The sequence below is a fragment of the Danio rerio genome, chromosome 13, assembly GCF_052040795.2.
Source record: "Danio rerio strain M-AB ecotype USA chromosome 13, GRCz13ab, whole genome shotgun sequence".
NCBI lineage: Eukaryota > Metazoa > Chordata > Actinopteri > Cypriniformes > Danionidae > Danio > Danio rerio.
In genome coordinates, this window is record NC_141033.1 from 33,457,928 (window position 1) to 33,470,258 (window position 12,331).

A 12,331-nucleotide genomic window follows, 5' to 3' on the forward strand; every position below is an offset into this window, starting at 1 on the left:
GTTATTCTGCTCAGAATGTTTGCATAAATTAATACATTTCAAATGATTTTTGATTTAAAAAATAACTGTTTTGCATGACCTATCATTACCTTCATAACATTATTAACATTGGAAATATGTTGTTATTGATTTGTCACAAATGAACTGAATGGATTTGTTTACAATCTTCAGGTCCAGACAGCATATAAATGTGCTTGTGTTCTTCGCGACACGATTAACCCTTATCTGCTGAGAAGGATGAAGGCTGATGTGAAAGCAAATCTTTCTTTACCTGACAAAAATGAACAGGTATGTTAATTATAACATGAATCCATACTTCATGAATGACTTGCATTAATTGCATTTAGTAATTGAAGTTCAAAGACTAAATAATTGGCACTTTTTTGTCTGAAAATAGTTTCAAAAGAAGGCTGCATTTAAACACTGAAAGACATGTTGTTTTCCAGTAAAACATCAATTGCAGCCTATAATATTTTATTATCCAAACAGGTCCTGTTCTGCAGATTAACAGAAGATCAGCGGCAAGTTTACCAGACTTTTCTCGACTCCAAAGAGGTTTATCAGATTCTGAATGGAGATATGCAGGTAATGGATTGATGTGTAAAACACCAATGTGATTGATCAAAATTGAAGATCTTCTGTTCTTCACCATGTGAAAAAAGCCTTATTCATTATTCAGCCCACTTAAAAGCTGTTACATCCTCTATCTACATGTGTTCCCATACATGTTTGAAAGCGTATAGAAAGAGCCTCTTGGTTTTGCATAGAGTGTGTTGAAATGCACATTTCCTGTTGTGGGATCATTAGTTCACTTTAAAAGATCATTTAAATCACATAATTTAAAAATGTCATTTAAATATAACTTTTAGGATTTTAACAAAACAGAAAAACAACCATAAATAGTAGTGATTTACATGTACTGACAGTGACATGTGCCAAAATGTCAGATTTTGGATGTATATACACAGATGTGTTTTCTTTACTAGTAATTTTAGAATCGGTTGAACTGACAAATGTTGCCAAGCCTGGTTGCCTTTAAAATAGGATCCAAATCCCTCCCATTTTGAGGCCTGCTACAACATGACGTAGGATTGCGGTTTCCCCGCCCACCGAATTGATTGACAGCCACCAATTAATATGTCTCCTTAGTAACGCGTACAATCATATCAACAAGACAGGATGTGTGCAAAGCAACTGGGATTAAAAGATCTGTTCAGCTCTCTGTGATCATCAATTATCATCAAATGTGATCAAGAATGAGTTTTACAAGTTTAAAACGTTTTTAAAACAGTGCATGTTTGTCATGAATTACGGCAATTTTACTGTCTTTATCACCACAGCCGCAAGTGTGTACAATAGGGTATATGCCAAAGCATGCTAATAGGACTTTTAATTTGCCAGTAACCTGGGTTAATCATTTCCGGTGAATTGTGTGGCAATGCAAAATCGGCGCGTTTAAGGTCTGTTTTCTTTAGAAATCAGCGATCTCCACTGGCTGAGTGATATCCGATATCCAATAAGTGGGTCCCAGATTGTACAAGAAGCACTTCATTAAATTACATTTTCCCCCGCCATGTCTTTATAATATGAGGATTTATTTTACCCCAGTATTATCAATGAAGCTTCTGCGCTAGCCTGCCGGTTGTGATGGGCACATGCGAGCAAACGGCTTTTTGTCTCGTTTTATGCTTGAGCAACTAAATGAATGTCAAAGTTTGTTTAACTGATTGCATTTGAATTACAATACAGCATTGATGCTGTAAAATATATGTAAGATCTGCTTCCTTCATGTATGTCACTGTGCTGTTTATCGGACGCAGCCGGAGATTGAAGCACACTCTGAGAGGCACATGGGAACGGTGGACATAGAGAACTAGCATTAGGAAATACATTGTGTTCAGAGCAGAAAATTTCTATAATCTGAAAGGTATAATAAATAATCTGATGGGTGTTTTGAGTTGAAACTTTACAGACCTACTCCGGAGACACAATAGACTTCTCTTAAATCTTGAAAAAGGGGGTAAAATAGGTGCCCTTTAAAACTAAAATCAGTATACTGAATCTCTTTAAGTGTCATAGCAAGGAAAAGCTCTGTCTACAACCAATTCATCACAATGTTCCAAATGTGTTTTGTGGATGCAAAAGCTGTGGGTTGCAGAGCAGTTTACAAACCCCTCTTATGTGGTCACAAACTCCATTAAGCCACATATATAATGCAAAGACCGCTGCATTTACTTCAAGGAAGAGACTTTACTTTGCACTGGTCAATTACCTTCATTAAATTAACCAAGTTTATTAATATTAAGATCTGTGTTTCCTATTCCTTACATGGAAAGAGAGCTTTGGTTTTCTTTCTCCATTAAATGTATTAACATGCCCATCCGGTGTATTAATCTCCATTCCCCACCCTGTTTCTCTACTGTAGGTCTTCTCAGGCCTCATAGCTCTGAGGAAGATCTGCAACCACCCGGATCTGTTCACTGGCGGGCCGCGTTTGCTGCGAGGAATCCCTCACGATCAGCTGACCGAGGAGGAGCACTTCGGTTACTGGAAACGCTCTGGAAAGATGATTGTGGTGGAGTCACTGCTGCGCCTGTGGCACAAACAGGGTCACCGAGTCTTGCTTTTCACCCAATCCAGACAGGTCAGTGACAAAACGAAAGACAGACAAAAAGTTTGCAACAACGCGCTTGCTCGACATTTCGCATAAGCAAATCCATCAAGCCACTGTTGAAGTAAAGACGCGCGAATGAACCCACAGTATTGATGGATAAGCTGCACTCTCACCATCTCCAGCAGCACCACTAAAGGACCAATAAAGTTATTATGTCATTTTGCCCTCTAATAGAATTCATTAGGAGATCTTATTGCATTGTAGGGTGTCTGTCAGGACCCAGCTGTCTTTGTTCAATAGAAATGAGATTTGGCTTCAGAGAGAAACTAAAACCCACACAGTTGGTACTTCTGTACATGTAATATTAATCTCACTTAATCCTATTAGCACTAATCCTGTTCTCAATGCTCTGTCTCAAACCCTTTCTCCCACACACACAGATGCTGGAGATCTTGGAGGTGTTCGTGAAAGAGAATGGCTTCTCCTATCTCAAAATGGACGGCACTACCACTATTGCCTCCAGGCAGCCTCTCATCGCTCAGTTTAACCAGGTAAACAAAAGGTTGCGGAGTGTTTTTGTGTACTTTGTTGTGGTTTTGAAACTTTTAAATCATTGTGTTTTTTGCCTTAACAGAACAAAGACATCTTCGTCTTCATTTTGACAACAAGAGTTGGAGGTTTGGGGGTGAATCTGACTGGAGCAAATAGGGTTGTGATCTATGATCCCGACTGGAATCCCAGTACAGACACACAGGTACACACTGCAGAAAAACTTTACTTTTTTTAGTGCTTCATTTTAGATTCAGAATTCTGTCATTATTTACTCAGCCTTCACTTGTTTAAAACCTATTTGAGTTTCTTTTTTTTTGTGGAAAACAAGGGACGATGCTTTGAAAATTGCTGGTTGGTGGCACTCATTGCCTTCCATAGTATTATTTTTTCTATACTATGGAAGTTGATGGGTCCCAGCAGCCAGCATTCTTCAAAATATCTTCTTTTGTGTTCAGCAGAAGAAGGAAACTCATAATAGTTTAAAACCACATCAAGGAAAATAAATGTTTTGGTCATTTTAATTTTGATGTGAACTAACCCTTTAAGTAAGAGTGACAACCACATTTTGCTTCCTAATACAACCAAATAAATGTTTGTATAAATCAAGTGTCAACAATCACATTTACAGGAATTCTATGCATTGTATATGGATCCATACTGGCTTTTAATAATGCATTTAAACATGTATCAAAGTGTCTGTATGCACAGTGCTAGAAACGACTGAGGGTTGCCAGATCTTCCTCAAACAAATAAATGGTAAATGACAACAAGAAAACAGCTTAATCAAGTGCTTTATCTGTGAACTTAGCCACATATTAAAATATAAAACACACCGCTAACTGCAATATTAAGATCAGAAACAGATTCTTTATTTGAAGCCTTATAATAGGAGGACATGGCATTACTTCAAGAGTGCACTCTGCAAACAGCCTTCCAGGAATAAAGTCAACAATGATTTAGTTCAAATCAAACACAAAATGAGTATTTGGGGCTCATCCAGATGTAAATGTAATCGTCACTGCTAGGCATGAGTCGGTATAGGATTCTAACCGTATGATAACCCCTCACTGCATACCATAAACATGTAGCATGCGCTGCACTATAACCAATCCGTACTTAAAACAATACTGCCTACAACAATTTACCACCAAAAAACTATGTACACCTATTCACTGTCTTATACGTATTACTGTCAACATTGCCAACTGTATATTGTCTTGTCTTTTGGGAGTATGTTGTTGTATTTTGCACTGTCTGGAGCCAGCACCTAAGCTTTTCACTCATCATAGTACACGTGCTGCTGATGATGTGACAATAAAAGTGATTTGATTTGATTTAATAAATAAATCACAGTTTCTTGGTATTGTGATTACTGCTCTAAAATGCAATCTTTTTAAATGTCTGGGTTTACAGTGCTTTGAACACAAGGGCTGTGTCTGAAATCGTGTACTTCCATACTACATAGTATGCTAAAAACAGTTAGCAAGCTGAGTAGTATGTCCAAATTTATAGAATTTGAAAAGGAGTATGCGAGAAGTTCCTGGATGACCTACTACTTCTAGTGAGATTATGAAGTGTGTATCCGATGCTACACTATCCCATAATGCACCGCAAAAGAATTCATGAATGGAAGTGAAGCGGGTATGTCACGTGATGATGACAGAATGGCATCTGTAGTATGTCCGAGCTCCATGCATACTACTCACATTCATACTGTATAGAACGTAGAAACGGTCGAGTAGTAAATTCAAGTTCAAATGCAGTACAAACTGAGTAGTAGGCAATTTTGGACACTATATTTTATTTAGAGAAATATTTCAAATATTTTGGAACAGTAAACATGTCAGGCTAAATAATTCAAATGAATCCAACACTTCAGCTGTCTTCATTAGTTTCAAAAACACTGATTTGTTTACAATTTAAAATGGCATGTTTGGATATCTTTTTTGCTGGAGATACTGTTGTCCTAAAAAATAAAAATAAAAATTAAAAAACGCAAAAAAAAAAAACATCTTAAATAAACCATAGGAGTATAACTGACAGATAATTTTGTCGGTTTTAAAACCTTGACTTTCCAAATGGCGGTATACCTTTAAAAACTGTTATCGCCCCATGCCTAGTCACTGCTGAAACTACAGCAGTATATGATGAGTTTGTAGCATGCAGTGCGGATGTGTATTGATTGAACTGTTGACCTCTTCCTGTAGGCTCGTGAGCGTGCCTGGAGGATTGGGCAGAAGCAGCAGGTGACGGTTTACAGGCTTCTAACAGCTGGAACCATTGAGGAGAAAATTTACCACAGGTTAGTTTCCTCAGATTGGGCGTTTGGATGGAGCTGGTAATGGTGCGGAGGACTATTACAATCCATAATGTCCTACTTCTGTCTGCAGGTGGTCAATAGACAGTAATTGAAATGCATTATTTTTTTAATTAGATATCAACAGAAATATGCTAATTGGTCGCTAAAGGCTGTCGTAGACTTTGGGGTTATTTGTAAGGAGGCAGTGGGAATTTTAAAAGACTGTGAGGAGCGGGATTGTTGGCATATTAATTTTGCAATTTCAAACTAACTTGAGACACACTATGCATTTGTTAAGAAGATAAAGCATCCAGCCGGGTGAGATTGTGGCAGTGTTTAGGCTATGAAGGAAATAATTCAGGAAATGTGGGACTAGGGTGTATAATAATGACGATTAAAACAAAAAAGCAATACAGTGTTTCTTGTCTCTTTCCATAGACAAATCTTCAAACAGTTTCTCACCAACCGCGTGCTAAAGGATCCTAAGCAGAGGCGCTTTTTCAAGTCTAATGACATTTATGAACTTTTCACACTGAGCAGTCCTGACGGCTCCCAGGGAACAGAAACCAGTGCAATATTTGCAGGTAATTTGTGGATGTGTTGACGTATTTTCTGTGCAAGAATAACTCTGTTCATGTGGCTGATGTCACAAAGAAAAGATGCACTGAACTCAGGCAGTGTAGATATACAGTTGAATTCAGAATTATTATTATTATATTTTCCCCAATTTCTGTTTAACGGAGAGATTTTTTCAACACATTTGTAAACATAATAGGTTGAACAACTTATTTCTAATCATTGATTTATTTTATCTTTGCCATAATGACTAAATAATATTTGACTAGATGTTTTCAAGACACTTCTATACAGTTTAAAGTGACATTTAAAGGCGTAACTAGGTTAATTAGGTTAACTAGGCAGGTTAGGGTAATTAGGCAAGTTATTGTATAAGGATGTTTGTTCTGTAGACCATCGAAAAAAATTAAGCATAAAGGGGCTAATAATCTTTTTCTTAAAATGGTTCTAAAAAAATTAAACTGCTTTTATTCTAACCATAACAAAACAATAAAAAATTTCTCTAGACAAAAAAAAAAATATTATCAGACATACTGTAAAAATTTTCTTGCTCTGTTACGCATCATTTGGGAAATATTTGAAAAAGAAAAAGATTCAAAGAGAAGCTAATAATTCTGACTTTAACTGTAAAACGATTTATTGATAATCTGTCTGAAAAAAATGTTCTAAGATTGTACTTTTAGAGCATTAAAGGCATAACTTTTTTACATTATCTACTGTTAAAGGTGGATTTTTTTAGAAATATAATTTTTAAATTTCTGTGTGTTATAAAGTCAGAATTGTAATATATATAATAATATATATGTAATATATATGTAATATATATATATAATTGTGATATAAACAGACAGTAGTGAGAAAATAAGGTTTTCTCTACACACAAAAATTGTTTTTGTTGCTTGTTCAAACTACTTATTTAAAATTAGCTGAAACAACGAAATTGAGGTTTTTTGGGGGGATAGCTTAATTGTTTTATGTTTAGTCCTTAACTTTTCTGATTTGTATTGTAATGCAATGATGTGCACCTTTTCTAACAATAATTATTGTTAAAAGTGCTATACAATTAAACTTGAATTGAATTGAATTGAATTGAATTGAATTGAATTGAATTGAATTGAACTGAATTGTGAGAGAGAGAAAAAACAAAGCTGTGAAATAAAAAAAGTCAAATTTACTCTTTGCACTTCTTTTATTGAGTGGCGGTAAAGGCCTCCACATGTTGTGGTGCCAAAACGTATTTTTAAAAACTGTTTGGTTGAAAATGGTATTGTCTAAATTTACTATTCTAGTGACAAAAAGTTAATTTATTATTAATTATAGTCTTTTATGATTAATTACACTCAAAAATATATATTGTTTTACTTGTTACTACTTATTGCTACTTATTTAAAATTAGCTGAAACAACACAATTCTTGAGATTTTATTGGGACAACTTAATTTTTTTTATTTTCAATCCACATAAATTTGTTAAAAGTGTTAAGTTACCTTAATTGAATTGTGTTAAGACAACGAATGAATTGTATGGAACCATGCATTTTTTACAGTGTAATATTCATTTATATTTTTTTATTTCTTTTGTTTTATAGGCACAGGGTCAGATGTGCAAGTTCCAAAACGACATAAAACCTCGAGTCCTTCTCAGGGAACCACAAGACCATCACTGTCTCATTCCACAGATTCAGGAAACAGAAACACTACCTCAGTCAATGGTCTCCCAAACAACAACACTTCTGAGTCACCAAACAATAAACTTGAATCTCGTTCCAATGCAAATGGCCTTACGAGCAGCACTAGTAAAGCTCTATCTTCAATGAACAGCCCTCAAAAACACAGAGAAAAGAAGAAGCACTGTGAAACACCAGAAAAGGACACGATACCTTCGGACGGACACAAGCGCAAGCATAAAAAGCGCAAGCATTCCGAGGATGCCAGGTTTGAGGGCGCTCGGATTTCTCACCTTGTGAAGAAACGGAGGTACAAGAAAGAGGAAGATGAGGAAAAAGAGGATGAGAGGAAAAATGAGAAAAGGAGTGACGATTATGTGCTAGCCAAGCTCTTTAAAAAATCCGGCATACACAGCGTCATGAAGCACGACACCATCATGGAGGCATCGAACCCGGACTATGTGCTGGTGGAAGCAGAGGCTAATAGAGTTGCCAAGGATGCCCTGAGAGCTCTGAAGGTCTCCAGACAAAGATGCAGACTGCCTTACTCACGAGGGTCTACAACAGCAACACCAGCTCCAGTCAAGTACGCTTACTTTGATTTAATTTAGCTGAAGTGAATTATAAATTGTAGGGCCTTATATCTGTGCTATTATTTTCCACAAATTCAGATTTTTTTCGCTAAAATGCTCAGAAAGTCACTCAGAACAGCTCTAGAAATTAAATTCATGGGCCCTATCATACATCCTGTGCAATAAGGCACAAGATGTGTATGACGCGATTTGTTGCTATTTTCAGACCAGCACAACCGTAATTTTTTTAGATTTTGCTCCACGTTGATTAACTAGCAAATCCATTTGTGCCTCTTTGTGAACTCATGGGTGTGCTGGTCTAAAATAGAGGCATGTTAGGGCGCATTGTTGGCGCTTTGCTTTTCTGATAAACTAAACAGACCGTGGCATTGACCAAGTAAAAGCTGGTCTAAAGTCCAGGGCAGAGCACGTTAGTTATGCGCCTATGCAGGTTCAAATGCTTAACTCATACAGAATGTTTAGCAATACACAAATATCTTTACATATGAAAAAAATAAAAGATTAAAATTTTACAAAAATTATTATTTAATATAAAAAAACACTACCTCAGTGTTTTCTCTAGGATTTTTTCTAGCTGTGGATCTGTGGATTTACACAGATCTACCAAATACCTGTGGCGTTATTTCAATGACAAATGTCGTGAGCGCAGTATTAGAAGTCGAGATTGCATTTATGTAATAACCTACATGTACGAGCATGGAAATCTCTGTGCTTACCTGCGGATTTCCTCTGCTCGTGCACAAAACTTCTTGCACGCCACCTCAAATTTAAGCCAATACATGAGAGCGCAGATCTTCTTGTGCGCTCTCAAACAAACGCTGCTGAGTGCGATTTATTGGTTTAGGTAACAAGTATGTCTCTAGCATTTATTAGATTTGCTAGAAATGTTTATGAATGTCTCTAATAGACCTACAGAGTAGCATTAATGTGTCCTGAAGTAAAGTGAAACGGCTATACGTCATGTTTGCTGGCCTCACACATCATGCACCTGTCAGCCAGTTAGTCAGTCAGCCAGTCACCTTAAAGGGTTAAACAAAAGACGCACAGCACTTACTACGGTTACAGAAAAGTTTGCGCTGCTATAATTCACTTACCCTTTAATACGTTGTGGTGCGATTATCACCCGCTATTAAAAAAATAAAAATTTTTGAATGAGAAGCTGTAATGTAGGCGTGGCGGGATGAATTTTGGCGTGGCGCAAAGCCATGGAAGAATGAATGTAGCGGAAGCCATGTACCTCTATGCCTTTTCATGTCCAGGAGCTTTTTTCAGTTTATTCATGACAATTTGCATTTATATAATGTTATTATTAGTATTATTTATTATATGCATTTTTATGTTTGTTTTAATAAAAACAAGTTTAGATTTGTCCACCTGTCGGGTTTTGGAGATCTATGCATCACCATATGGGGCATAAAAGGATGCGTGTTTTGGATATAACTTTAAAGTTTTTGACAACACTTCTTTATTATTAATTTGTTAACTTGCTGGAAATTAGAACTGATTTTAGAAATAGTTTTGAAACAAAACTTTGCGCTTAACAAACAATATTAAATATGTAGGCTAATGAATGTCTTCAGCTGAGTGCTTACAACACTGTTTCCTTATCCACGAAAGTAAAGGAGTAAAAGTAAAGAGAAAGAGAAAATAAAGAGGCCGAATGGAGGACGCTCATTTTTTATCCTTGCGCTGCAGATTCTCAGGTTAACTGTTTTCTCGCTAACGAAACTGAATTTTCCATTTAGTTTTTCCACTTATAAAGTCGCCATGTAAATAGCAAATGCGTCGCAACTGGCTTTTAAAGGGAATGGGAGATGAGATTCTGATTAGTTTAATGCACGTTATGCTCAGAACACACCCATAACTCATTAAGAGAATAAGCAGAGCCCTTAAGATAGCAAATGTGGATTCAGACACGCCCTTAATGGTTTTGTGCCTTGAGCGTTAGGCTTTGCTCCTAGATCGTTAAAATAGAGCCTTGAAACTTTCAGTGTAATAAACAATACTTAAAAGAAAAAGTGTAGATTGTGTAGACTTTTTTTATATTTGAGTATTAATATTCAATATTTCAAGTTTGTATTAAGGTGTACAGTACTCTTTTTAATTTCTTTTTCATCCAAAATTTATGACATTCTGTATTATTTTATCAAATTTTATTTTGAAAGCAGATTCTGCAATTCCTGATTTTAGAAGTAATTAGTTTATAACTACAGTAACACTACAGTTTATTAATAGTAATGTGCAACTGTTTAAACATCTGTTTTCTTCTTAGAAAAAGGTTTGGCCAGAAGAAAAACTCCCTTCTTTCTCAATCCTCTGGGACAATGACAAAATCAGCAGAGAAATGCAAGGTACATCTATATGGAAACAATATCCTGTCAAACCCCTGAAGAATAATAAACCGTTATTAAACGCTCTCTTTTTTTAAATACAGGATGCAGAGATTGTAAAGAAGTCCGTGGTAAAGAAGCCAGGATCTGCTGCTCACTTCAGCGGTGAAGGAGCGGAGGATGAATCTGGATCTCTCTCCTCATCTTCTCTCCTCGCTCGAATGAGGGCTAGAAACCACCTCAAAAAACCCCAGAGTCAAGAGGATGAAGAAGAGGAAAGTACGCAGTCTGTTGCCGTGAATGCAGCTCCTACAGAACACGACGAGCTTCTGGTGGACCTGAGGAACTTTGTGGCCTTCCAGGCTCAGGTGGACGGCCAGGCCAGCACAAAGGAGATCCTGGAGTATTTCACTCCCAGGCTCACTTCCACACAGATGCCAGTGTTCAGAGAACTGCTGAATAATATCTGTGAGTTCCATAGGCTTCCTGGGAAGGAAGGGATGTGGAAGCTTAAAGCTGACTACAGGTAAACGGAGCATATTAAAAGCTATTAACCGAGACACTCCAATCAGAATGTATACCTCACCCTTGGGAATGCAGGTGATTTAGTGCAAAAATGTTAAATGCAGTTCATTTCAATAAACTTTCCAGAACTCCGCTGGCTGTGAAAAGGTACAAAAAAGGTTTGTACTGGCCCAACTGTTGTAAAATGTTCATATTGTATGAAAGAAATGCATGTTGTCTTCCTTTTTTTGTTTGCTGCTCTTTTGTTTGTTTTTGTACAATTCCTGGAAATTACTTGAACTTGTAAATGTGTTATTTGGGTACTTTTGGCGAGACCAGATATATTACAATACTGTTAGAATAATATTGTAATACTGTTGTTTTTTTGGCAATAATGGAAAATGTACATTTATGTAGGGCTTTCACCCTATAACGGTGCTTTGTGCCAGTTTGTTTACATGATATTTGCCATGGTTTTGAATTTAAAATCTGAAATGAGATTATTTAATGTCTTGAGAGTATCTACCTCAACTTCCACTTACTATTTGTTCACTTAGAACAAATGAGATTTAATGTAATTGCGATGTGCGAAGCAGCCAGCTCTGCTGTTTGGGGAATACTGTGTACATTTGAACAATTAAATGTATTCATTAAAAGTTACACAATAAACATCATCCTTTACAACAACTCCTTAGTATGTTTCATTAATATGATCTAGGAAATTGAATACATCACTGGATGATGAGCAGGAAGATGAACTACCTTAAAAAAAAAAACATGATTTTTGTGTTGCACATTAATCACAGTGCCTTGGGCTCTCAGGGACCAGGGTTCATTGTAAGTTACTGCGTCAAATTGCTGTGTGTCCTATATTGTTTGTTTGTCAGTGTGAGTTAGAACATAAGCAATAAAAACATTTTCACAAATATATCACATTTTTAGTTATTGCTTTTGTCTGCTTTTCTTGTCAAACTACAGTAAATGAATATTTTAAGGAACTATATTTAAAATGCATTTCAATAACTATATATATATATATATATATATATATATATATATATTATTATTATAAATAAAGATTATTTATAAATTTTCTATGTGCACAAAAATATGTAAGTAAAAAAAGTAATTTAGATTACTGAAATATTCTTTACTAACCAAAAAAATTTTTCTTTTACAAGTTTTGTGAAAATAATAT

At 36.0% G+C, this 12,331-nt stretch overlaps 1 protein-coding gene across 2 annotated transcripts in view; it reads left to right on the top strand.

The window, feature by feature from the left end:
• The window catches only part of ercc6 (excision repair cross-complementation group 6), a 35,615-nt gene extending 23,795 nt beyond the window's left edge, over positions 1-11,820 (top strand). For both annotated transcript variants that reach the window (XM_087279515.1, XM_087279514.1), the window contains exons 11-20: positions 172-288; positions 490-585; positions 2,426-2,644; positions 3,055-3,165; positions 3,249-3,368; positions 5,374-5,468; positions 5,904-6,049; positions 7,629-8,292; positions 10,572-10,650; positions 10,734-11,820. In XM_087279515.1, the coding sequence (XP_087135641.1) occupies positions 172-288; positions 490-585; positions 2,426-2,644; positions 3,055-3,165; positions 3,249-3,368; positions 5,374-5,468; positions 5,904-6,049; positions 7,629-8,292; positions 10,572-10,650; positions 10,734-11,159 (2,073 nt within the window). In that variant the 3' untranslated portion in view covers positions 11,160-11,820. The remainder of the gene's footprint in view (positions 1-171; positions 289-489; positions 586-2,425; positions 2,645-3,054; positions 3,166-3,248; positions 3,369-5,373; positions 5,469-5,903; positions 6,050-7,628; positions 8,293-10,571; positions 10,651-10,733) is intronic.
• The last annotated feature ends 511 nt before the right edge of the window (positions 11,821-12,331 follow it).